Here is a 27,880-nt window from a genome sequence, read left to right as displayed (position 1 = left end):
CTTCAAGCTTCATACCTTGTACAGTCAAAGTTGCTTGGGTCTGAGTTTCTCCTAAGTCATTCCATGCTTCGCAGGTATATTTGCCCGTGTCCTCAGGGAATACCTCCTGGATGTACAGGCTGTATTCATTGCCTTTCTTTTCAAAGTGAAAGTCTTCTGTCTCTTGGATTTCTTTCCCATTGTGCAGCCAGATAATTTCAGGAGGTGGGTTAGCTGCGCAACACCAAAAAAACAAAAGGCATCAACACAACTGAAATGAGACACAACCTCATCAACTTCTTAGGATCTCAGAAAAGGCCCATTTCAGCCATGGCACAAGCAGGCACAAATCGCACTGATTACCTATTGCGTGCTGTGCCTTTTTGTGCTAGGACTTGGATCACAACTCATGAAACACTCTGAAAGACATTTGGTATAAACACAACTCAGCTTGTTGCATTATCTCGCCTGCCACAGCTCCTTTTTTTATTTACTACCATGTATGGGATCAGCATGGAAACACAACCCACTGTAAAGTTGAATCTGTATCTGCCTCACTCAGATTCAAGCCAGAATCATCTATTAGGGGCACAATAGAAGTGTTCAAAGATTGTGATTTCAGGTACGGAAGAACTGGCAGAAGAAACAGTTACTTATTGTAACTGTGGTTGTTTGAGATCTGATGCAGATGTGTATTCCATTTAGGTGTGCGCGCGCCCAGCACACCAGAGCCAGAGAATTGTGCCTAGCAGTATCCGTAGGGGGCAGTGCTTGTGCAGCGTGCTCATAGCCCCTCCCCTGGCTATATGAGGCAGTGCTGCCTTGACCCCCCCCCCTTTAGTTCCTTCATGCTCAACGTCCAAAAACCAGGCTCCAATGCAGGGGGGACAGAGTGGGTCATGGAATACACATCCACATCATATCTCTAAGAACCACAGTTACATTAAGTAACCGTTTCCTCTTCTTCAAGTAGATGCAGCCACGTATCTCACTTGGGTGACTCACAAGCAGTACTCACCCCAAGAGGCGGGGCTCAGATTCTATCTAAACGTTTGCATCTACTCTGGATGACACAGTAATGGCATAATGGTTCGTAAATGTACGTATGGACAGCCAAGTGGCAGCCCTGCAAACGTCCAATATTGAAACATCACTGAGGAAAGCTATTGACGTAGCTTGCACTCTCATAGAATGAGCTCTCACCTGCTGAGGAGGTATAGTCGAAGCTATTTTGTATGCAATCTTGTTACAGGATGTTATCCACCTAGAGATCGTTTGCCCCTTCATATGATCTGCATATGACACAGATGAGGCGAAACAAAAATGGTTTAGTCCTGCCCAGGTAGGTTAGACATCATCTAATGTTTGGAGATGATGCTCTCCAGGGATGAACGTGGCTTAGGAAAGAACACAAGTAAATACACTCCCTGGCTTAAATGAGACTGAGAAATCACATTAGACAAATTGTTTTGGGTGCGGCAGTAAAATAACTTTTTCTTTGGAGAGTAGGTCAGGATGGGGAGGAAGGGATATGGGAGGCTGAATCACCAGCATAAGAAGGCTGGAGAAACAACACTCCCTAAGCCATGCCAGGGCAATCATGTTGAGCTTGGCCCAATCCGCTTTCAGCTGGAGGATGACCTGTGGAATGATTGGGATCAGGGGAAAAGCATACAAGAGAACCGATTGCTAGCTGAGATGGAAGGCATCAGTCAGGGAGCCCAGACTGAGGCCCCCTCAAGAGCAGAATAGACGTCACTTCCTGTTGTCCCTTGTGGCAAACAGGTCGATCACTGGAATGCCCCTTGCACCTGTGTGCAAGTGGACACGTGGCCCAAGAGCCTCAGGCACATCGAACCGTTGTGGAGGGCTGAGACTGCAGACCGAGGCAAAGGTGGTGAATTGCCTGAAAATGACCAATCATCAAAAATGCTATCAAACTCTTAGAGTCTATTGGCGCCCCAATGAACTTGATTTTCTGAGTGGGAGCCAAAGTTGACTTCCCAGTGTTTAGGATGAGACTCAGATGATCAAGTAAATGCAGTGTAGTGTGCACTTGAGCCAGAACTTCCTCTCTGGGCCTGCCCCGTAGTAGCCAGTTATCCAGAAATGGGAAGATATGGATTCCCTTCTTTCTGAGGTACACCGTCACCATGATTGTACACTTGGTAAATACCCGGGGGACAGGGGCAGAACAGATGAGAGGCTGAAAGGAAGCACCATGAACTGAAAATGGCACTCTGCCATGACAAACCAGAGGAATTTTCTGTGGCTCAGAAAATCAGCACATGAAAATAGGCATCCTGAAAGTCCAGAGCAGCAAACCAGTCATTCTGAAACAATGTGGGGCGGATAGTGGATAGGATGGCCATTCAGAACCTCAAGTATCTGATATATTTGTTGAGATTGCAAAAGACGAGAATAAGTCTTACCCCCTCCTTTTGGATTTGGGAATAGAAGCCCTGACCCCAGTGTTCTGGAGGAACCTTCTCCACTGCTCTCAGAGCAGACCTGCTCGAGGCATAGTATCTCGTGAGAACAGTCCCTGAAGAGGGACAGGGAGGGAGGGTGGGGTGGAGAGATACTGGATGGCATAGCCCAATCTGACAGTGCTTAGGACCCAGCTGTCAGTGGTAATTAAGCCCCAAGCATTGTGATAGCTAGCCAGCCCGTCCCGGACAGAGGCGATGACTGGACCATTGCTCTGGACGAGAGTCAAAATGGGAGCTCGGGGGGGGGGGGGGGGGGCGGAGGGGGACATCAGAGGGTAGGGGTGTGTTGACTGGCCAAACCCCGGACCTGAATACTTTCTCTTCTGAGACCTATGCCCCTTTCTGAGGTAGCTCCATTGTCTTGGGGAAGGGACAGGCTGCTCAAAGGTGTGTTGCAGACAGTATTTCTGCTGCTATTGACCACCATAGTGGTGCCTTTGCACTGCTGGAATACACCCCCCCCAGAAACGTAACGTAACCCTAGAATCCTTGAAGAAGTGGAGTTTCATCCATGTTGTCTGAAAAAAGCACTCAGCTGTCGAAGAGCAAATCCTCCATAGTCTGTTGCATGCCGGGAACAATGCGCACATTCTTCAGCAAGGACACCCTTCTCATGGTCCCTGCCGAGGCCATCACTCTTGTCGACGTGTCTGTGACATCCAATGTGGACTGCAATGTCTTGGCCACCTAGCAGCCTTTGGCAACAAACCCCTGAAACTTCTCCCTGGAGGCTTCAGACAACTGATCTGCAAACTTAGACATAGCCGTTCAATTCACAAAATCATATTTGGACAACAGTGCCTGCTGGTTTGCAATCCACATTTGCAGGGAAGAGAAGATCTTTCTACTCCTTGTCCTTAGAAGTGGACTTAAATCTTCCCTGCCAGGTTCTATTATTCATGGCAGTTACACCCAGGGAAATTTGGGGCCAGATGGGAGTAAATGCCCTCAAATCCCTGCACCGGTACAAAATAGCATTTCTCCAAGCTCTTTGCAGTAGGGAGTACCAAAGCCGATGTGCTCCAAACAATCTTTGCAGGATCTAGGAGAACATAGTTAATAGAGAGAACCACTCTCCCAAGGGCAGACGGCTGCAGGATATCCAACAACTAATGGGTATTCTTCTTCAGGAACTCCTGAATGCCCAGGGAAGCGGCCATGTGCCACAAAACGTCCTGGTTGGCCTTCAAGTCCTCTGGCACTAAAGGAGAGGAAGAGCCAGGCACTGTCAAATCATCTGGGGGACAGAAAAAGAGGCCATTAACTGCACCAGGCTGGATCCCGTTCCTGGACTGATGAACCTGGACAGGACAACTCTGGAGGCTCTGCAAGGGGAAGGCTGAATTGGTGCCTGGACCTGCAGCAAATCAACGGTCCAGGCCACTGATCTGCCTGGTGATCTTACCTTAGGGTAAGCTGAGGGAGTGCGACCTCTTCAACTGAGTGTCCTCCGGGTTCCATGGATCCCACTTTGGGAAAGAATAGGGCACTGATGGCCAGCAGGTGCTGGGTCAGGAGTCCCCATCCTGACCACAAGATGAGTGCCAATCCTGGTGCCCATGGTGCTCCATGAACAGCCCTCGATGTATGCCAGGTGATGGAGAGTGGGAGGAGGAAGAACCCAACCTGAATGCCAAGGAGTCTCGGATTCCCAGGAATAAAGATGAAGCCAGCCCTGAAGGTCCAAGTAACTGGTTTGACTCATCCGCCATCACTCAGAACAAGGGAGGGACTGGCTCCAATGGTGGAAATGGTACCACCAGCACTGAGTACACCTCAGTTTCCGGTGCTAGGAGTGGTGTCAACCCTGAAGCCAGGAGTAGTAACAATGTAGCAGACAGCGATGAAGTGGAGGGTGGCGAGTGCTGTCACAGGAACATTGGTGGCACTGAGCATAGCACAGTAACAAGGAGTTTCCTGATGCTGAGGCGGTCCCTTGCACAAAGCCTGGCACTGCCCCACTTCCATAGACCACAGAAGGGAAACACTGCGGTGCAGTGCCAACAGACACAAAAGTTCAGTGGCCCACCCACCCACCAGGGCTATAACCTAGATTAGCCCTGGAAAGGTTCTGAACTAAGGCAGAGGTCGGGACAGAAAGGCAGAGGAGGCCCATTGCAGCCTGATATGCCACCAGCATGGAAACAACCGCTGCTGACATCACCCTTATATGTACCAGACAACAGACACTCCAGAGCTGGAGCTGGAGTAGACAGTACAGGATCTCTAACCCCTTACACAGTACTGGGCAGTGGTGAGAGGGACCTGCTCCACCTTGCAAACTGGCAACAACACTGGGCTGGTCCATGCTCTTTCTGAGGAGAAGAGTCTCCATGAGACCCAGAGTGGTCTCAATTGGTCTCATGCAACCTTTTCCTTGGTGCACATGAGTGGGATCAGCTCCTCCATCTCTTCAGTGAGGCACCAGATCCAGAGTGCGAAACAGCAGCAGTTTCAGAACCCGAGGGCAACCTTCAATCTGATATAGGCCTTGGTGCTGAAGCAGGCCGCATGGCCTGCAAAGGTCCCTAGCCACCTGAGTCCATTTTGTGGATGATTTACAAATTGAACACCACTCCCTGACATGGTCCTTGCCCAAGTATAGCAAGCATAGTACATGGGGTCGCTCCCCCAACACAACAGACAATGTTTAAACCCCAGTGAGGGTATCACCAGGGAAATACTTAACTAAAGCTAATTCACAATAAATCTTAACACACACTAAAACTAAGGGCACTAACTACATACAACTAGAAACGTCACTAGAGAGAGAGAGATGACGAAGTTAAGAACCACACAGAGCTCTGACTCCAGCCACAGGCAGTAAGAAGGAACTGAGGGGGGTTGAGGCGGTGCTGCCTCATATAGCCAGGGGAGGGGTAATGAGCATCAGGCATGAGCACTGCCTCCTATGGGTACTGCGAGGCAAAATTCTCTGGCTCCAGCGTGCTGGATCCTAAGTGGAATACACAGCTGCATCTACTTGAAGCAGCAGATGAACACCAAAAGAAACAGATGCTAGCTTAAAGCAGAAGTCCCCAGTGAGAGCACAAAGTACAATGACAACTTTTACCCAAAAGGCTGTCTCCCAGTCACCTACTCTAATTATTGTAACAGGCAAAATTATTTCCAGTAGAAGGGTTTCCATGAGATGTTGGTTGCTCCATAGGGAAGATCTTAACCAAAAGATGGTAGGGTTGGGGTTTGTTTGTTTTTAATAGCTCAACTCTGGGTCAAGTAAGTGAGACCCTTACTCACACTGAGTAGTACTTTACCCCTTGGCACCATCCATATGGAATAAATAGGACTACTCAATAGTAAGGTACTACTCAGTGTGAGTAAGGGAATTAATCTGACACTTGATGATTTCAACTTCAAAGAGCCATGGATGTCAATGGAGATGTCTGTGATAGGAGGTAATGTTGAGTATTTTTTAGTACATCTCTCTGGAGATAAAAAAATAAAAATAAAGGTGTGAGCTATAAAATGACATTTTAGATTCTCTGATCAAAGTTAGCTGCCAAAGATTTGTGGTACCAAAGTTCATACTACGGCTGATCTCTCTTCTACAGCACTAATCTTGCACCAGCTGACAGCAGTTCAATCTTGTCTGGTTCACAGCACAGGCTATTATGAGCCCTTCAAGACTTAATTTCAGTTCAACAACAAGGAGTTGATATTATTCTGCTTATTATTACAATAAAGAGATCCTTCTACAGATCTGAACACTAACAATAGACAGTGTTCATCCACCTTCAGGTTCAGTCCAGACAACCCTGATTTTTGCTTTGTTAAAATTGGCTCCTTGAAGCATTATATTTAATTACAAAGTCTCTCTCACTAAGGTATAAAAGGCAAACACTGCACATTTTAATTATTTGGTAGGTCTAGCATCCAAGGTTTCTCTTTTAAATAATGCTGATACTTGGTTACTTACCTGATACTTCCACGGTCATTATTACTTGGCTTCCATCCATTACCTTGAGGTCAGTCAGGCCTTTAAGGAAGACTGGTGCAAAGGTCTTGTTAGTCTGGACAGACTGTGTGCTTTCCACTTTCTTGCTGCTTTTCTTTTCTGTGGAATCAATGGAAAAATAGAAAGGTCTCTTACTGGGAACTCTCACTATGCATATTAGCTGCTCTTTGACTCAGGGTGATTTCAGTTGGGTGGTCTCAGTCCAGTTCTTGAACAGGTATACACATCACCAAAACCCACCACCAACAGGGCTGTGTCTCCTGCTGGCAGCCCCAGAAGAGAGGCCAAAGATTGAGTGAAAGTATTGACTGAAGTAACCTCCCTCCCCCAATCCTCCCAGTTCAGAGTTCAGGTATATTGGCAGGATAGCATGGAGAAGTTTGAACTAATTTTCCTTAATACACCTCTCCTTATGCAGAGACTTTCTCTCTATAGCTGACAATCCAGTTCCTTTCATGAATGCTCAATTCATAGTGGAATATGGAAACCCACCTCACTCCCGTCCTGTATTACACTCAGCAAAATGTGCAATGATGGGAAAGATTTCTTCCTGCCCCCTGAGGCAATCAGCTTATGCCCTGAAGGATGAGCTCTGTTTATCCTTACTTTAGGGTATAACACTAAACTACAGCTCCTTTAGTTAAGTTATCCAGGATTGCTGGAGACTCCTACTACAGTCTGTCTGGAGGGATTCATATGGTGTGAAATCAGTTTATTTGGCTAGATCCTGACAGATGCATCAGATAGGGGTAGGTACTTCTGCTCAAAAGCTCAAAGAAAGGGCATTTATGGAGCCAATGTAGTGATGGTGGCCAAATATAGCAAGCCATCAAATATCTGTCAATCACTTGGGAACACTTGCTGTTTGATTTATCTTGTGAGCTCGCTGAGGGTACAGATTGTTTTGTCTTGTACAATGACAAGCACACACTCATGGCCCTCCATAAACAAGAACAGCTTCTTTTGTGTCTGTTCCCATCCAAGAGATTTTGCCCTAATTCTCCCTAGAGTGTTTTTGTCTAAGAGGGGCCTTTTCAAATGAGGTTTTGTCCCAGAGGCTTATGGTACAGGAAGTTTTTCCCATAGGGATGGATAGAAAGAGATCGAAGCTTGTTTGGTAAGAAATGTGGGAACTCAGACCTACTGCAGCTGAATTTAATGGGCTTAGCTTTTGAAATGCCTCGTTTTCCACCATGCTTCCTTTATCTAGCACCTATTTGCAGTGCAAGTGGCATTGTGTGGGTAAAATGGTCATGATTTTGGTTCAGGCCCAATTCCGGTAACAAGCTACAAGGGTCTGTTAGCTCCCCCTGTATTTCATTCTTCACTCATGGAGAATGTTAGAGAAAGGAAGTGCTGGAAAAGGACTGTTGCATTGTGCAATCCAAGCTAGTTTCCTCTGCTACATTTCTAATGCCTGGCAAAGCACCACACAGAAAGGAATACCGATCGGGGGGGGGGGGGACAGCCATTAAAAGGGGGAGAAGAAGACAAAAAGAATGGGGGCGGGAAGGGGAGGAAGAGAGAAATAGGACAGGAAATAGGAGAGAGTAGAGACCAAAAAGGACACTGAGAAATAATGCCCTTTATCCCAGCATCTCATAACACTTTACAAATACAGAGAGAAGGAGGAAGGCACGCAAAGAGGAGGAACGGGACAGACAAACTAAAAAAGAAGGAACACAAAGGGTGGAAACAGCATTGTTACGAACAGTACTCCACTAAGACTGACCAGGACATTTACTAGAACGTTTGAGTCCCTTGTTCTGTATAATCTAAACAGGTGAATTTCTGTTCTGTTATCAAGAGACGAGACTACACAGTATGCCCAGAATATGTTAAACTGGTTTAGTCACTGCAGAAGGAATATGTCAAAAACAAAACTCAAAAAACAATGTGTCAGCAGCATTAACTCCTCCGAAAATGCACCACAAAAATGCATGTTTTATGCACTGGAATAAAACCAGCTGTTTATACAAAGCTGTATCAAAGTTAAAGGACATCTGCAGTGGTGGTGAAGAGCAAACCACTACAAATAATTACATCTTAAATATAACAAAGAGTGATTACGAGTTTAGGCTCCAGTTTCGCAAGTTGTTCCAAGCAGATGAACCCCGCCACACACATGCAGTGTTGACGATTTCACAAGGGCTGTGTGTGGAAGGACGGCTCTACCCATGTATAGTCACTTGCAGGATCGAGGTCTAAATAGCAATCTGCCATCGTGACTGGTCAATGCTGACCTATAGTACCTGACACTTTAAGGTGAAGCGCAGAGAGCGAAGCACCGCTTAAATCTCAGAAACAAGGCTTAGGTTGAACTTAAACAGTGCTTAGGCTTGTATCAATCTCTACACAGAGGTGAATTTCACCCTTACAGAAAGCTTAAAGATATTTAAACAATGTATGTTTAGCTCAACAACAAAAGAGCGGGAAGGGAAAGGGTAAAAGGATTTAAAGACTAGCGAGGGAGAAGAATTATTAAGGTGGGACAAGGCGGAAATGGAATGAAATTATGGACATGAAAAATTAGGCTGAATATCATAGGGGGGAAAATTTCCTAAAGCTGAGCAGGGTCTCTTCAGGAGCAGAAAGAAAGGCACTGTGTATATCATAACCTCTAGGGAGACATTCCTATCCTTATAAACATGTTCTGTATCAATACACAGACATTGTTTGTTTTAAACTTCTCCTTAAGAATGTAGTATTAAGCCTTTCAGATTTACTTGAAATGGTCCACTACTTAATTTCTCATTATATTTTATGACCAGTAGTGGAAATGACACGGTTTTCTGATGCTCACGCTTGTTAGAGTGCACATATGGCAGGGAAGGCAGCTCTGTAGCAATGGATGTGAGCATTTATGAGATTCGGACAGTGCTCTAATAGCTCCTTAATTGCGCCTGTTTGAGTGAGAATTCCAAGGGAAATGAAAAGTGCAATCAAAGAATCACAGACATGTAGGACTGGAAGAGACCTCGACCGGCCATCTAGTCCAATCCCGTGCTCTGAAGCAAGACTACGCATTGTCTAGAGCATCCCTCGCAGGTGTTTGCCTGGTCTTAAATACCTCCAATGACCGAGATTCTACAGCCTCCCTAGGTAATTTGTTCCAGTGCTTAACTAGCCTTACATTTAGGATTTTTTTCCTAATGGCTAACTTAAATCTCCCTTGCTGCAATTTAAACTCATTACTTTTTGTCCTGTCTTCAGTGGATAAGGAGAACAATGTATCACCCTCCTCTTTATGACAACTTTTTAATGTCCTGAAGACTATCATGCCCCCCTCCACTTACAATTCTCTTCTTCAGACTGAACAAACCTAATTTTTTCAATCATGGCTAAGATAACTAGTATTACCATTCAAATTATGACACCTAGTAGTAGTATGACCATAGCGCCTAGGGGCTCTAGTCATAACCAGGACCCAACTGTACTAAGTGTTGTACAAACAGAACAAAAAACAGCCCTTGCCCCACGGCTTACAATCTAATTAGAGTGCAATAAATGAACGGTTGAAGAGATTGACTACAAAGAAACCAGAACATACTTTTTTCAAATACACTCAGCACTAACAAAACAGATTTAAACCCCACCACCACCAAAGATGTGTCTTACCGGGACCAATCTGATTTTAAGCTATTCCTGTTCAAACACAGTGTGCTGCATGCACTGGTATTTTAAAGCAGATTATCATAATTGCCATTTATTTCTAAACTTGAAAATGGCTTATATTATAGAGAGTTAAATTCTGGATTTTAAACACCAACTCTTTAAAATGAAACCATGACCACTTATTCCATGTAATGTCCCCTCCTCTAAAAAGGACACAAGACACTGGATTTTAATTATGCTTAGGAAATTGAATGGATATGCTGACAAAGGTGTGACTTCTCATGGACTCTAGACTCTGACAATATGGATGTTCTCTTGTAGTCTCGCCGACTCTTGGTCTAAAGCCACACTTTCTCAGTCTGGGATCCAACTTTGCAATGTGGCATGCTTGTGCTGGAGTATTAAATTGCAGGATCTAGGCCTTAATCATTACCCTGCTCTCCTTTTGTAAATCACATATTGCAGTACAAGGTTGGTGAAGTAATATCTTGTATTGGACCAGCTCTTCTTCAGGTCTCTGTGTAAGTTCGAAAGCTTGTCGTTCCCACCAACAGAAGTTGGTCCAATACAAGATATTACCTCGCTCACCTTATCTCTCTAATATCCTGGGAACAACATGGCTACAACACTGGAAACAATAATGCATTACAGTAACTTAAAAAGCTATTGCAGACTGCATTATAATACTTCCGGACTTAGAACTTGTTAGCAAGGCTGCCCAAGTATTTTCCTAACTTACTTTGGAAGAAAACCTATTTTCTCCAGTTTCTCACACACATTATTTCACCTTGCATAGATGATGCTTAAAAAAATGTCTTGTGTTTTTATGAAAAAAAGATAAAACATTAACAGGGCCTCTCTAATTCCAGGTTAAATAAATAACTCATGCCCATTTATGATGAAAGTAGACAGGCACTATATGTTTCCACCACGTATTGAAAATATTTAGCTAAGTATTTTGACTGATTTTTTTCTCTTGGAAAAAGAACAACAGCTTGCAATGGGTCCTTGGAGAAACCTCAGGATTTAACAAATGCACACCACACCCACTCAAAACCACCACCAGTCACCAACTAACCACACACATGGCATTGGGAAGTTAACTAGTGACTTTCCAAACACTTGTATAAGAGGAGGGTGGGGGCGGAGATGGGACAAGAGAAACATAATACTCAAGAACAAAGGGTTGACAGCACATCCTATACAACAAGAGGCAGGTTTTGGGGTGGCTTGGGATTTATTTCACACACACCCCTGCCCCCAAGCCCTTTCTGCCATATTAACCCCAGAGTTTAGATGCTTCTTTGAACTGCTTCCTTTTCAGAAATCAGTCTGGAAATCTTATGAGAGCAGTGTCTCACTAAACTTCTAGCAGAAACAACTTCTCCTATGACATTTCTGGTGCCAGAGGTAGAAAGGCAGTCAAATGGGAAAGAGCAACAGAGGGTCCTGTGGCACCTTTAAGACTAACAGAAGTATTGGGAGCATAAGCTTTCATGGGTGAGAAGCTCACTTCTTCAGATGCATCTCTTGCATCTGAAGAAGTGAGGTTCTCACCCACGAAAGCTTATGCTCCCAATACTTCTGTTAGTCTTAAAGGTGCCACAGGACCCTCTGTTGCTTTTTACAGATTCAGACTAACACGGCTACCCCTCTGATAAATGGGAAAGAGTTAATTGAAAAATCTGGGACCTCAACAAGGTTGGTTTGAGGTTTTGGATTAAGGTCCTTATTTATCCTCATCTCTGCCTGCACTCCTGGCCTGGATGCACCAAATGTGAAATCAACCTCAGCTGGTGTTAAGAACTACAACAAACTACATCCTTTTGACTTCTCTCCTCCATTTTTTTCTGATTCGCTGTTCTGTTGCTTTATCAGCCTTAGATTTAGTTTAAGAGTAAAAAGCCAGAAGCTATCACATGAGAAAATTGTCGTGATGACAAAAATAACCTATTGAACTGTGGGATGTTTATTTTTTTAAATGAATTTCAGCATAGTTGCTGCACTCAGCTCTACTGAATTATGTCTTTACAATCCATCCCAAGTGCTAGCAATCAAGATGGTTAAACAGATGGTTAAATGGTCTGATGACGCATTAAGGCAAATTTCATAAATCCGTTTTTAAAAAATGTAATAGTCTAACAGCTGGGATATATTACTATAATTTATAAAAATAGGCAGCAGTTTAACAACAGCTGTTTGCTTCATACAGGAGGCCAAATAATGCAGGACAGTATAGTCTATGCTATCCCTTGAATTAAGCCTGGGATTTTCAAAAAGACAATTGATTATCAATGGGATTTTGGTGGTGAACTCCCTTAGGCTCCATTGAAATTCCCAGTCTAAAAGTACTGATTTTCCTCCTATGCACAGAGCTTAATTCTTGCTGATGTCTTAAAACCAGTTTTGATCTGAAGCTCATTGAATTCAACAGAAAGACTCCCTATGATTTCAGTGGGCTTTGGATCAATCCTTTATGAACTGTGGTGGATGGATATATATATATATATATATATATATATATATATATATATATATATATATATATATATATATATATATATATATACAATGTTTAAAATAATAATCATACAACTCCTGCATTTCTCTCTTCCTTCTGGTTTTAAAACTTAAGATCCTTGGGAAACAGAGTAATAGGATGCAGAGCCCAAAGGGAAAATAAATAGATTCCATAATTATCAGTCCAAAGAGCACAGTCCTTGGCCTGGAAGACTAGAAATAGAAAGGGAGGCATTTAAAGGCTACATTATACACCCACATGTATCTTATACCAAGCAGGAGTAATATAGGATTTTCCCACAGTGTTTCCTCTCCCATAATGATTCACTTTTGATTAGAAAAAAACACTTACATGGGCATCCAATTTTTTGTTTATTAAAAGAACTGCCAGCAAGTGCATTAAATCCAGAGAGATGAGAGACAAAGTTCAAATGCTTCTGGCTTCCTACGAGAGAGGCAGGGTCCTAGCATTTTTGGAAAAGGACAGGAAAGAGATGCATGGCCTTTGATGCACTGGTATACAATTTCTATTCTGTCCTCATTTGCTTGTGGGCATACATAATCAACACTATGTAATTCACCTCTCTATAGCTGCTGTGCCAATTCTTTACTGTCTATAAAAACACCTACTCTGATGACTACTACTAATATTCTTAGTGTTCAGTGGTGACAAACATTTCTTCTATTCTCAATACTCTAAGTGGGTATAAAAGTACACACATAGGGCCACTTCCTTGTGAGGAGCAGAGCTATCAACCCCCCCTGAAATCACTGCAACTGCAGGATGCTGAATTTGTCACAGGATCAGGCTGTAGCCAGTTACGGTCAAGGATATGCAAAGAATGAAGTGTTTGCTGCCTTGTACTCAGAATGCTGCAAACCTACTGTTTAGTCTTATAAAAGACTTAATTATACCAGAGGAATCTGTTTGCCAGAGTCATATGGTAAAGCAGCCCAATAATGCCTAGCCTGACCCCTGCGTAGGGACTCTCTGAGCAGCGTTTACCATTTATGGTGTTTAAATATTGTTTTGGCTCAAAGGCTAATAAATCAACTGAGCTGAAGAGAAGACTTAACTCCAGAGATCACTCCTTGTGAGCAAACTCAGACAACGAAGCTGCAGTTTCCACTAATGTCTCTCCGACACAGAGATTCACACACATATGTACAGTTAAAGTTCTGTTGCAGCCTCCCCAGCTATCAGCTGGAATTACACACTTAGAAAGGAGTTCCACCTTCCTGTGTATTTCCAATGTAAATATCACCAGCTGTTGGCAAGTCGCAGATTAACAGAGCTGTCAACTTAATAAAAAAAAGAGGGCTGATTACATAGAAAATTGGTATGGGTTGACATTCAGCTAATTTGTCCTTCATTCTTCCTATAAGTGTTTTTCTGTCTTAGACCTAAATTCATGTGGTCAACACATTCTCTGCAAGTTTTGCACAACTTGCAATTTTGGTTAAAACCACCACAAGAAATAATCGAATCTCTATGTGCTTAGGGCACTTAAGGCCAATTTTGCTTTTAAAGAAGCCTCGGCTTGTCTCCTATGTTGCATGTGCATGCAATAGCAGTTAAAGATCTAGTGACATGACAGTTTCCTTTAGACACCAAACTCCCATCACTTATGCCTGCAGTTAATGGGGGGAGGGATAGCTCAGTGCTTTGAGCACTGGCCTACTAAACCCTGGGTTGTGAGTTCAATCCTTGAGGGGGCCATTTAGGGATCTGGGGCCAAAAAATTGGTCCTGCTAGTGAAGGCAGGGGACTGGACTTGATGACCTTTCAAGGTCCCTTCCAGTTCTATGAGATAGGTATATATCTCCATATATTAATGGAGGGCCAGATTTAAATATCAGCTCTTTGGGGCAGACTTTTTGCTCTGTTACCACCTATGCCACCTCAGTTTAAGATAGAGCATTTACACAGGTGTAACTGATGGCAGAATTTGGCTATTTAAAAAGTGTTTAGTCTTGGTGTGGAGATTTAGGCACACTTCTCCCATTAGTGATAGTGGGAACTACACGTATGGACAGAACAGAATGGACCGGCTAGCTGAGGTGATGTATTTTAATTTTACTACAATCTGTGATATTTACTATCACCGAATATCAAGACAAGAATAACTTTTAAGAATAACTTAAAATACAGTGTTTGGAGTTAAACAAAGACAAAATTACATGAGCTAATAACCCTCATGTTTCAGGATATCAGTTGGGCTCAAGAAAAAAATTCTCCAGGTACGGTATAGAAGTTTTACTTTTTAATCCACAACATCTAGGTTAGCCACCATCAGAGATGTGACACCAGACTAGTTGGATTGTTTGGCATTTATGTTCTGTAAAGCGAACGTAGAATTATTGTGACCTTGCTTACAGTCAATTGGTTCTTAATTTGAAAACTGAATAGGACTAAGAACAAACCAAGATCCAAGGTTATCCATGCAAAGAGTGGGTAACATGCCACTCATTCTATGATCTTCAATGCAACTGCAAATTAGAGGAATGCCTGGTTAGCTTGAAGCTACATGGAAATACTTCCCATAAAATACAACTGTACAAGCTTTCTAGGCTTTATTCCCTAGCTCTGCCACTTTCACCCACTGTTGACCTACAGTAAGTCACTTAACCTCTCTCTGCCTTATATTCCTCCAACTGTAAAATGGATAAATACTGCCCTCAGAGAAGTATTAAGCTTAATGTTTGTAAAACAATAAGATCCTCAAAGAATGGTAATAAATAGATGTTAAAATATTTAAATTACTGCATGCGTGGAAAAAATATACTTGTGCAATTAGACAGCAGTAGCCAGTACATGTCTTATAAATATTTTTGGAGATGCTGTAGTGTTTCTTCCACCCTATGGGCAAAATTTGTCCATGGTGTGGAGGGCAGCATAAGATGTTTAGCATTACTTAAGCCAAGCATAGGGGCTGTGCTGATTTGGTATTCTGCTACCTGAATAATTGCACATGGCTGGCTCCCTTAAATGTTTACTGCACTCAGCTCTGGGGCTGGCTACAGATCCATGCTTACAACAATCCAGTGGCCTCAGAACTTTGCACAAGTGTGGTAGAAAGGGGTTGTGTCCATTACTCCTGCCCAACCTCAATGCACACCATCTGCACAGAGTCCAAACACTCAGGTTTTGGGTGGGTGGGGTGAATTTCATCCTGAAGCAACTAGTAAAGGATACAGGTTTCTACTAATAGTAGGTTTGTGCCTTTGTTTGGAATAGCCAAATGAACTAGTACAATCCTGTTTTTCTATTTCAATTCACAAAGTGCCCCTTGATTCAATCTCTGATCAGACTCGGTATGGAGATACCTAGTGCATATATAGTGCTGTTCACCCGCAGATCTCAAAGCACTTTACAAAGGAGGTCATTGTCATCATCCTAATTTTGCAGATGGGGAAACTGAGGCACAGATAGGTGATGCGACTTGCACAAATTGAGGGGGAAACTGGCTGTGTGACAGGTCTGCAGGGTTAAATGGAGTCGCACAATTTTCATTCATGTACCAGTACCAACTTTTCTATACATAAAAATGTCACAAGTTTCACTCAGATATCTCGCAGTGCTGCAGGGCTAAAAATGGGGGTTGCATTTGACTACTGGAAAATTAGAAATTCATAGCACCTCAGTGAAACCAGGAACTCGCTTCCAGCCCTGGAAATTCCTGAAATAACATACTTTAAATCACTACATTTGTATGTATAGAAAAGCTCTTTGAGCTCAATTTTAAAGAATTATATAGCTCCCTTTGAGATCTGTGCAGCTGGTCTCATGGTGATTCAGACACCTAGCATGACAAGTGGAGGGACACAAAAATTAGCCATAGTGAAGAATGGGGGATACAAACCTTTCTATACACTAATAAAATATAGCGTTTCTGGAACACTTGTGGCATATATAGAATGATAGTGTGGTACAGAAGGCTGAGATGACCTGCCTAACACACCGTTGGCGGTGTCACCATGAGTAACTTAGATCATTCCCAACTTCTACTGAGAAGACCTTGGTTCAGCAAGCTACTGAATCACGTGCATAAGGGCTTTCCTGATTAAGAATTGACTGAAGTACATGCTTAGGTGCTTTGCTGAATGGGACCAAAGACTTTACACCACAGCGTTGTGTGGTCCCTTAACTATACATTCTTGCTGAGCAGGGAGGAGAGCTCTGCCTATCATCTTTGGCCTGATCTGACCCTACTCCAATGGAACATGCTATTCTAGGTCTTGACTGGATAGCAGAGACCATCTCTAGGGCCCAAACAGTTGGTGCGTTGTTGTTGTAGGTATTCAATTAGCAGTTTTCCAGAGCTCCTAAAACATTTGCAAGATAGCAGCATTGTGGATGTGAACGTTCAGAGACTTAGTCAGTCAGAAATGCAGCATTTCAGCTCTGAACCTCAAAAGTGACCTTTTGGATTGTGTTAAGATTTCTTTACTGGCTGTCCACTGCTGAGGGATGCCTTCAAAGCACACCCCATTAGAGGTCTCCGCTCCATATTTACCCCCACAATCTGTCTGATGCATGTATCACTTTCAGAGCCTTTTCCCTTTAGCTAGTTGACTAAAGACAGAAGTCTTGGTCAAGAGAAACATCCTCACGTGCCCCTCCATCTCTTCAGTTTCCCTAAATTCAAATCTCCCATTGACCTCCTCTGTCCATAAACTTGATGCAATCATTGACCCTGAACTTTCTTTTCCTCTCACCCCAGCAACTTTGCTCATACCCACCACTGGTTTAGTGCCATTTCTGCAGATATTCTCACTTACACCTTCTTATACTGTCCCCTGACTCTCTCTCTCTCTCTCTATGGACTCCCCAGGCCTTCATTCTTTAGATATCAGTATGTACAGAAAGCTCCTCATAGATGCAAAGTAGCATATGCACATTACCCTAGCCTCAAAACTATCCCTTTGGCTCTCAGTTCACCTCAGGGACCTGTTTAATACTGCCCTCCTTATATATGTAGCAACTAGGGCTGTCAAGCGATTAAAAACATTAATTGTGATTATTCGCATGATTAATCACACTGTTAATAATAGAATACCATTTAAATATTTTTGGATGTTTTCTACATTTTCCAATATATTGATTGCAATTATAACAGAATACAGAGTGTGCAGTGCTCACTTTATATTTTTATTAAACATTTGCGCTGTAAAAAATAAAAGAAATAATATTATTCAATTCACCTAATACAAGTACTATCATGCAATCTCTTTATCATGAAAGTTGAACTTACAAACGTAGAATTATATAAAAAAAATAACTGCATTCAAAAACAAAACAAAACAATGTAAAACTTTAGAGCCAACACGTCCATTCAGTCCTACTTCTTGTTCAGCCAATCGCTCAGACAAACAAGTTTGTTTACATTTGCAGGAGATAATGCTGCCCTCTTCTTGTTTACGTCCCCTGAAAATAAGAACAGGCGTTCACATGGCATCGTTGTAACCAGTGGTGCAAGATATTTATGTGCCAGATGTGCTAAAGATTCGTGTATCCCTTCATGCTTCAACCACCTTTCCAGAGGACATACATCCATGCGGACGACGGGTTCTGCTCGGTAACAATCCAAAGCAGTGCGGACTGACGCATGTTCATTTTCATCAAGTGAGTCAGATGCCACCGGCAGAAGGTTGATTTTCTTTTTTGGTGCTTCGGGTTCTGTAGTTTCCGCATCAGAGTGTTGCTCTTTTAAGACTTTTGAAAGCATGCTCCACACTTTGTCCCTCTCAGATTTTGGAAGGAACTTCAGATTCATAAAACTTGGCTCGAGTGCTGTAGCTATCTTTAGAAATCTCACATTGGTACCTGTGACATTATACTCCATATTCTTTATGAAAATATGCTTATGATATAGATATGACATAACCGAGATGTACTTTATGCAAGATGGCTCATGTAAGATATCATTGGAAAGGTTATGATTTAGTGAATGTGATTATCCAATTTGTACGCATGTCTCATTTCTGTAGTTAGGAATAGGGACTGTGTAACAATTACAACTGGGTGTGTATTGGGAAGACACCCACCAGACAACAGGCCATCAGATTTGATGGGCCATTAGGAAGAAACAACAAGACTGTGAAGAAATGAATCTCTCTCCCCATTAGGAAGAAACAACAAGACTGTGAAGAAATTAATCTCTCCCCCTCCTAGGAGGCATCCTGGGACCTAACTGTGACACTACTAGGTCAGGTGGTCTTGTCACCTGATACTAAACATTATCTTGGACCTCTTGTAACTTTCCACTAAAAGGGAAGGGGGGGGGCACATCAAGTTTGTGAAACAAAGGATTCCCGCCTTATGTAAATCTTATTTAAGGGTGCGGAGGAAGAGAAAGGGGACTCTCCTCTTTTGCCTACCCAAGAAAGAGACTGCTGAAAGTATCTGAAGGGACAAAGAAACCAACCTGAAGGGAAAGACAGGGGTCCAGTCTGTAAGAAAAATAACTGGAACTCTGAACTACAGAAACTCTGAATCCTACCTAAATTCAATATTCAGGGTGAGAAATTACTATTTGTAACCAGTTTCTTTAGTAAAACAAGCTTAGTTTACGTGTTTGGTTTTATTTGCTTAGTAATCTGCTTTGTTCTGTTTGCTATCTCTTTAACCACTTAAAATTCACCTTTTGTAGTTGTTAAACTTATTTCTTGTTTATAATATAAACCCTTTTGTACAATTCATAATGGGGAGGAGGGGTAAGAAGCTGTTCATACCTTCCTCCACATTGAAGGAGGAGGCAGATTTCATAATATACCTTTGGGTCTAAGTTCCAAGGGAGGTGGACACCTGAGTGCTGGGGCAAGTCCCTTAAGTTGAGTCTTCCCAGAGCTGATCTCAGTGTCTGTCGTTCTGCAGTTGGGTGTGACCCTGCCTGTGTGTGCGCTGGAGGAGACTTAAATGACTGGCTCAGCAAGACAGGGTTATAGGGGCCCAGGCTGGCAGAACAGGCAGGCTCAGTGGCATCTCAGCACATCAGGTGGCATATTAAAGGGAGGCAACCTGACACAGTACCTTCTTTGCATTTTGTCAAATCTGCAGCGAAAGTGTTCTTAATACGAATAACTTGTGCTGCGTCATCATCCGAGACTGCTATAACATAAAATATATGGCAGAATGAGAGTAAAACAGCAGGAAACATACAATTCTCCTCCAAGGAGTTCAGTTACTAATTTAATTAACACATTTTATTAACGAGCATCATCAGCATGGATGCATGTCCTCTGGAAAGGTGGCCTAAGCATGAAGTGGCATACCAATGTTTAGCATATCTGGCACGTAAATACCTTGCAACGCCGGCTACAAAAGTGTCATGTGAACACCTGTTCTCACTTTCAGGTGACATTGTAAATATGGAGCAGGCAGCAGTATTTCCCATAAATGTAAACAAACTTTTACAAGTGATTGGCTGAACAAGAATTAGGACTGAGTGGACTTGTAGGCCCTAACATTTTTCATTGTTTTGTTTTTGAGTGCAGTTACGTAACAAAAAGAGTCTACATTTGTAAGTTACACTTTCACAATAAAGAGATTGCACTATAGCAGGGGTTCTCAAACTTCATTGCACCGCGATCCCCTTCTGACAACAAAAATTACTTCACGACCCTGGGGGGGGGGGCGAAGTCTGAGCCCACCCAAACTTCACTGCCCCGCAGTTTGAGAACAGCTGCACTACAGTACTTGTATGAGGTGAATTGAAAAATACTATTTCTTATTATTTTTACAGTGCAAATATTTGTAATCAAAAATAATAAGTGAGCGCTGTACACGTTGTATTCTATGTTGTAATAGAAATCAATATATTTGAAAATGTAGAAAAATCCAAAATATTTAATAAATTCCAATTGGTATTTTATTAACAGTGCGATTAATTGCAATTAATTTTGCGCTAATCGCATGAGTTAACTGCGATTAATCTACAGCCCTAGTTAATACATTAACCCACTGGACTACCAATGCTCAGCTAACTATTTTAACCATTATGTAATTTCTCACCTAATGATTTTAACTTATGTAATTGTTTGGCAGAGCTTGTACATGTCAAAGTCGGTCTCATGAGTGCCTCAAGCAATGGGAACCAGGACGGATGCCATGCAGGGGACTGAAGCATGTGATTGGTTTTCTCTTTCCCATTCACTCACATATAGAGAGGCAACAGGGCTGTCTCATGAGCATGAGTATATAATAACCAAAGGCTGGTCTGGAAAGCCATTTGCTTGTGGATGTGAAGTTCAATACAGTTAGATTGAAAGTACCTTCCAGTGTGTATGTCACAGGAAGAGTGAATTCATAACTTCAGCTAGAATCTCAACAAGCATTAAATTCGTTTGTACAATTATGAGGGTTAGAGTTAAAATCCAAGCCCATTTTACTTCTATAAAATACATATTGCATCCCATTCTCAGGTACTTAGGATCTAATTTACCAAGAGGCTGAACAGCTGCAGCTCCTATTGATTTCTTCTGCCAAGGTCTTCCTGACAACCCATATCACACCTGTTCTGAATCCATAGGCACAACAATACTTTCTGAAGAGCTTTATAAAATCAGGCTCATTTCACAGAGATGGTTTTATCAGAATGACTTTGATTTATAACTGGTTAACTAATCCACATCCGCTACTTTAGGAAACTTTTTTAGGATCACAGTGTGACCTTGTTTTTAAAACTAGTTTATTCATATTTTATCAACATTGTTTTTTAACATATTTTGGTGGTTGCATTTTGTTCAACATAGAATGTTTGACAAAAGGATGTGACACTTCTGTGAGGCTGGAAGTCAGCGATGAAAAGGCCTGTTTGATCACTCAGTCCATCTCCCTGCCAATGCAGGATTGTTCCTAAGTTGACTGTGATTCAGTGACATTCTGAGTACCTTTCCCAGACCCGAGGAAGAGCTCTGTGTAAGCTTGTCTCTCTCACCAACAGAAGTTGTCCAATAAAAGATATTACCTTACCCACCTTGTCTCTAATATCACAGCATTTGACCACCTTATATGGTACCATCCAATTTAGGTGGGTTTTTAAATCAACTACACACTGACTGTACATAGCTCAACTTTTTCTTTTACAAGAAATATTCATGTAATTCATACTTTTTAGCTTTTGTTCCTTCTGTACACAGACAACCCTCATTTCCATGCAAATTTAGTTCCATTTTTCCTGGAAATGGTTTCTCTCATTAAACTGTCTTTAGACAATGTCACTCATGCTGATGGACTGAGTCTTACATAATTTAAAACTTGCTCACGTGTCACTTTTGTCCCTCATTTTTGATTTTTAGCCTGCATTTTGTGTTCCATGTTTGGGCCTTGGGTGTCAAGAGAAGGGAAATTTGTTTAAAAGGAAGCTTAATCCTACAAGGCTTGCAGTTGTAAGTGAAACATATAAACAGAGGGTTGGAATACTAACACTAAGACACTGCTAAAATAAGTTGACTACATTAGTTCTGATCATTATGGTTTCCCTCTGACATTTCACTGCATTTCTAAGGCAACAAAAATATGTCCTTTCAAAGCTAGTCCTGTGATCCATTGCTCATGTAGCCAAGGAGGTTTTCTAGATCAATAGCTCGGTATAACTTTTTAATGAGTAACAAGACTGACTTGTATATTCTTAAAAATCTTCTATTGTCCTCTACCAGTTACACCACATTAGACAATAATGCTTTCAGATAAAGTTGCAGCTCTGCACAGCTGTAACCAATGTCAACATTATACAAGTAGAACATTACACTTCATGTACCTCGAGCAGAAATATATATTTCTATGACACAAAAATACAGGATTTCACTTAGGCTTCAAAGAGGCTGATTACGGAATAATCAGTGATAACCTCGTTTAAAGATTATTGTCCAAGAGAGGTCACTACGGTGTAAAAAGAAAACCTACTAAGCAAATACAGAGGGAAAAGTCTCCTACCTGAAAGCTTGTCATCCACTAAATTACGTATTGTGGCCCCACTCACACAGTGGCAAGAACAAAACCAAGTCGTTTTCCAGAAAGCATATCCCTTTACTGCTGTGATAAAATGGTTACAGCAGAGACTGACAGGCTTTCAGGTGACTCTAATCTGCTTGTCCACTGATCAATGAATGCCTACACTAATCAGATTATGAAGGCTACAGGCTACCCAACACAGACACTTACTCTGGGGAGACTGTATAAATAAATATCTATATGAATAGGATATAGAGGGTGGTATTAAGTGTGGGTGAGAAGAACAGAACTGAAAGTGAACCATTGGCAAGGGATAGAAATGGGGTCAAGAGCATTAATAAGAGCTGCAGCCCCCACTGTACAGCATTGGATGAGCCAGAGAAGCAATTTTAGGAAGCAGACTCTTTACACTGAACACAGAATGCAGACAAGGAGTGTCTGCAAAATAAACTTATATGGTGGCAGACCAGGAAGACGGCGCCAAAAGAAAGTCTTAGGCCTGCATCTATGTTGCCACCATCCTCATGACTAGATATTGCCAATGCTGAGGACAAGCTGGTGGCAATGGAGAGTCTAGGGGAAGAGAGAGACCCAAATTATGAAAGCAGAGCACACTGCCAGGCAGGTGCCCTGGTTATCATGTATTGCTGGACTTAACTGCAAGGCAGAAGGAAATTTCCCTAGACATCAAAGCAAGCTGTTTTATCCTTGCGGTAACAAAATCATTTCATATTAATAAACAGAGATCCAGAATCTTCCCAGATTTCAAGTAGCTGGGATCCAAACTTTGTTGCTTAGACCAATATACACTGTAAAATAAAAGAAAAGAGGTTCCCCTGGCTTTTGTTAGTGAATAGCTACAGTGCTTCAAAGGGCTTTATGATATTAGTGTATTTGAAACACATACCAGTGGGACCCTGGTGCTAGTCATAGTCTAGGGGACTGAGTGCGGGCTATGTGTCAGCAGATTCGGACCTCTATTCCAAACTCTACCACTGACTTGCTATAAGCCTTGCTATAAGTCCCAGTCACAAACTCTCTGTGCCTTGGTTTCCTGTCCATAAAATGGGGATAATAATGTTTACTCCCTCTCTGAAAGCAACTGGAGACCTATAGAGGAAGAATGATAGAAGCACTGTTATACATGATTTATAAATAGCTACCTTATATTTCAACTTCAGCATCTAAAATCACTATCTCTGGATATAAATACTATAGCTTTATCTCAGGTGACCTGAATGCACAGTGTGTTGTAAATATGCACTGCCCATTAAGGAGATGAGCTTTTGAGAAGTTGGGTGCACAATTATATGTGAAAATGCTTGTGTATCTAATTTTCATGCACAATCTCCACAGCTCAATGTGCAAATTGGTTAACTATTGCCATTTAAGTGTGTAATTGGCCGGTTTGCATATATAATCACAATAATTTACACAAGCAAACTAGTCATGCAATTGCAAACACATTTTGCTCACTTTTACAAAATATCAACCCCCAAATATATACACAATATAAACCAGGGGTGGGGAACCTACGGCCTGCGGGCCAGATCCAGCCTGCTGCTTCTCCATGCTGCTGGCTGGAAGCCCCGAGCCTTGGTGCTCCTCCCCCCCTTCTCCATCCAGTCCTGCAGGGCTGGAGCTGCGAGTGCTGGCTTGCCAGGCTGTTAAAAGTCCAGTCGGTTCCGCACAGCTCCCGGAAGCAACTGGCATGTCCCTGCGGCCCCTAGGAGCAGGGGCGCTCAGGGAAGCTTTGAGCTATCCCCAGCGCCAGCTCCACAGCTCCCATTGGCTGGGAACCATGATACCTCCAGGCATGGGCAGCGCGCACCATGTAGAGCCGCCTGGCTGTGCCTCTCCCTAGAGGTCGGACATGCCGGCCGCTTCCGGGAGCAGTGCAGAGCCAGGGCAGGCAGGGAGCCTGCCTTAGCCCCGGTGCACCGCTGACCGGGAGCTGCCTGAGGCAAGTGCCGCCCAGCCGGAGACCGCACCCCAAACTCTCTGCCCCAGCCCGGAGCCTCCTCCTACACCCCAAACCTCTTATCTCCAGCCCCACTTCAGAGCCCGCACCCCCAGCCGGAGCCCACACATGCCCCCCCATCCCAGCCCAGAGCCCCCTCCTGCACTCCAAACCCCTCATCCCTTGCTCCACCCCAGAGCCCTAACCTGCACCCCAACTCTGAACCCTCTCCTGCACCTAAACTCCTTCCCAGAGCCCACACCCCGAATGTCTTCCCACACCCCAACCCCCTGCCCAGAGCCCACTCCCACATTCCAAATCGCTTGGCCCCAGCCCGGAGCCTACAACCCCAACCAGAGCCCTCCCCCTCCTCCCCACCCCAACCCTAGCCCGAAGCCCACTCCCGCATCTTGAACCCCTCATTTCTGGCCCCACACCCGAGCCTAGGGGAAGTCTAGCCTGGTTTATACTGTTTCAGCACACATCTGGTTTCCCTCATATAATAATCATTAGCACAGCACTCTATGCAGTGCATTCCATTGAAGGAGGTCAAAGCTAGAAAAGGTTCTTATGTTGAAAAGATTTGTCAGACTTGTTTTTAAAAATGTGCTGCTCATTTCTTGGAAATCAACCCCTTATCACATTTCAGCTATATAATACTGAAGTCAAAGACAGTTAGGTTTTTAGGATTCTCCACACTGAGTCTCTCACCCCATCAGAATTCATCAGGATTCTACTCCTGGCTCTACCTCAGACTCCCTTGGGCAAATCACTTAACCTTCCTTTATCTCAGTTTCACCATCTGTCGAGGGGGGATAATATTTTCCTGCCTTACACTGATCGGATGATAGGAGGATTAATTACTTACTGTTTGTAAAGTGTTTTGAAATTGTCATAGATATATCTATATGGAGATATACCCATCTCATAGAACTGGAAGGGACCCTGGAAGGTCATCCAGTCCAGCCCCCTGCCTTCACTAGCAGGACCAAGTACTGATTTTGCCTCAGATCCCTAAGTGGCCCCCGCAAGCACTGAACTCACAACTGGGTTCAGCAGGCCAATGCTCAAACCACTGAGCTATCCCTCTCCCCTCTGGTGCAATGGAAGTGCAGAGCATGGGCCCAATCCAACAAGGTGCTAAGAGCCTTCTGTGAAATGCTGAGTCGCTTCAGCTTTCATTCATTAGAATGAGTAAGAATGCAGCGTACTCAGCCCCTCGCAGCACTGGGCCCTATCTCATATTAATAAGGCAAATCCCAGTTACAAATTAATCCAAAACTGATGATGGGGAAGAAATGCTTTACCACAATGGCCCAAACTGGTCATTACGGGCCTGAGCCAAAGCTCATTGAAGTTAATGGAAAGTCTCCCATTGAATTCAATAGGCTTTGGATCAGGCCCTTTTTAACCATAAGGAGATGTGAGATGTTAGTTTCCTGCATTAATGCCACAATAGGAAATTACCGTTGACAGAAACAAATAGGTCTAACAAGAGACAGACTAAGGGAGAGCAGTGGGGTTCTGAAGGGACAATGTTTAGGCTATTTTTACACCCTGTTTACCTTATGGGATGTGTAATATTCTTTCAGTTTTAAATTTGATCTGCAATCTAACAGCCCGTATAAGGCAGACTTTCCTTTTATAAATTATTTGCCACGCCTGCATGGGGCCTTTCTGAAAGTTATTTGAAAGCCTTTGCTCTAATTCATTAATTGTTTTCTTTGAAAAATAAAACTGAAGAGAGCTTTTTGGATTTTTGGGCAAAACCAAGTTGAACTTTCAAGACACCTCACTCCAGGTAAACTTCCCCAAATGACCACAGCAGATGTTACTGCTCCTTCAACATAGGTTTGCGCCTGTAACGGGGTCGGCACACATCTCTCGTGAGCACCCCCTTGCGGGTGTGTCCACAGTCTTTAAATCAGTCCAGCCCTGTATGGGGCCATATCCCCAGAGCTTTCTCCCTGGAGACACTATCTTCCTGTGGCCCTTCCCGGGCTCAATCCCTGCAGCCAGCCAGGTGCCTCTCACTCCCCTGGTCACTGCCGACACTGAGCTGTCTATGGCCCTACTGCTCTTCCAGGCAGCCAGCCCACAAACCTTTCTTCTTCAGCTGCAAGCAGCAAATGCCTTCTGGGCTGTTCTGCAGTTCCTTTTATATGGCCCTCCTGGGCCCTGATTGGCTGCTTCCCCTGCAGCCACTCTAATCTGATTGGAGGACCTCTCCACTGCTCCTTTCATGGGATAGGTGTGGCAGAACGCTGAGGCCTCCAGCAGGGGGCCTTTGGGCCTACTCCACCCCATCACAGTGTCATTTTGGTAACTGAGCCAAAATGGTGATGCAGCATGAAATTTAGTTCCACATAGATTCAGAAATATGGCCAAGGACCAGGGAAACAGGTTACAGAAAGAATTCTGTACACTGGTGTCAGATTAATACTGATATACAATAGGAATCTTTGTTTCCTCTGCAGCTTGATCGGAACTCAATACAAATTGTTCAAAGCCAACAATCATTTCAGGTTCAAAGGGAACTTATCAAATTGCTCTCTCATTTTCTTTTCTATTGCTATTCACTGGAGTGAGGGAGACAGCAGGTCTAATGGTTAGAGCAAGGGCCAGTGAGCAGGTTCTATTCTCAATTCTGTCACTAACTCACTGTGCACTTTGGGTAAATCATCTGTGGCCTGAATTTCAGAGCACTGAACACCTGCAACTCCCTTTGGACACAATACCCTGCACTGCTGAAAGTCCAGCCAATAATCTTCAGGGACTCCTCATATGTAAAAAGGAATGTTACTATTAACACACGTTGGCGAAGCACTTTGAGATCCTTGGGTTAAAGGTGATATGTAAGGACACGGTACTATTATTTACTTTGCTACCTGTAGCTGGGAGTGTGAACAACTGGAGTTATGGATCACACCAGGGGACTTAAACTGCCTGAGAGAGGAATACAAAGTGGGGAGAGATGGGTCACACGGTAGGTCAGAGGTGGGCAAACTACAGCCCGTGGGACCTTCCTGCCCGGCCCCTGAGCTCCTGGCCCTGGAGGCTAGTCTCCCTCCCCCGCAGCCTTCGCTCCCTGCGCCACCGGCGCAATGCTCTTGCTGGGCAGCACAGCTGCAGAGACACAGCCTGACCCAGTGCTCTGTGCTGTGTGGCGTGACTGGCTCCAGCCAGGTGGTACGGTGGCCTGTTCTGGTGCTCTGGGCGGCACGGCTGTAGCACTGCCAGCCACCGGTGCTCCAGGCAGCGCGGTAAGGGGGCAGGGAGCAGGGCGGGTTGGATAGGGGGCAGGGGAGTTCGGGGTGGGGGACAGGGGTGTGGATGGGGGTCAGGGAGGTCAGAGGGCAGGGAACAGGAGGATTGAATGAGGG

The 27,880-nt window shown here is 43.5% G+C and overlaps 1 protein-coding gene across 3 annotated transcripts in view; it reads right to left on the bottom strand.

The window, feature by feature from the left end:
- Nucleotides 1-27,880, bottom strand: part of MYLK (myosin light chain kinase) — a 305,994-nt gene that overhangs the window by 112,741 nt on the left and 165,373 nt on the right. For all 3 annotated transcript variants that reach the window (XM_054044298.1, XM_054044297.1, XM_054044296.1), the window contains 2 exons: nucleotides 6,409-6,546; nucleotides 16-213 (listed from right to left, as the gene is read on the bottom strand). In XM_054044298.1, the coding sequence (XP_053900273.1) occupies nucleotides 16-213; nucleotides 6,409-6,546 (336 nt within the window). The remainder of the gene's footprint in view (nucleotides 1-15; nucleotides 214-6,408; nucleotides 6,547-27,880) is intronic.

The sequence above is a fragment of the Malaclemys terrapin genome, chromosome 11 (assembly GCF_027887155.1).
Source record: "Malaclemys terrapin pileata isolate rMalTer1 chromosome 11, rMalTer1.hap1, whole genome shotgun sequence".
In the NCBI taxonomy this organism is placed as follows: Eukaryota; Metazoa; Chordata; order Testudines; family Emydidae; genus Malaclemys; species Malaclemys terrapin.
The sequence above is the reverse complement of the archived record's forward strand: the minus strand, read 5'-3'. Positions and strand labels throughout refer to the sequence as shown.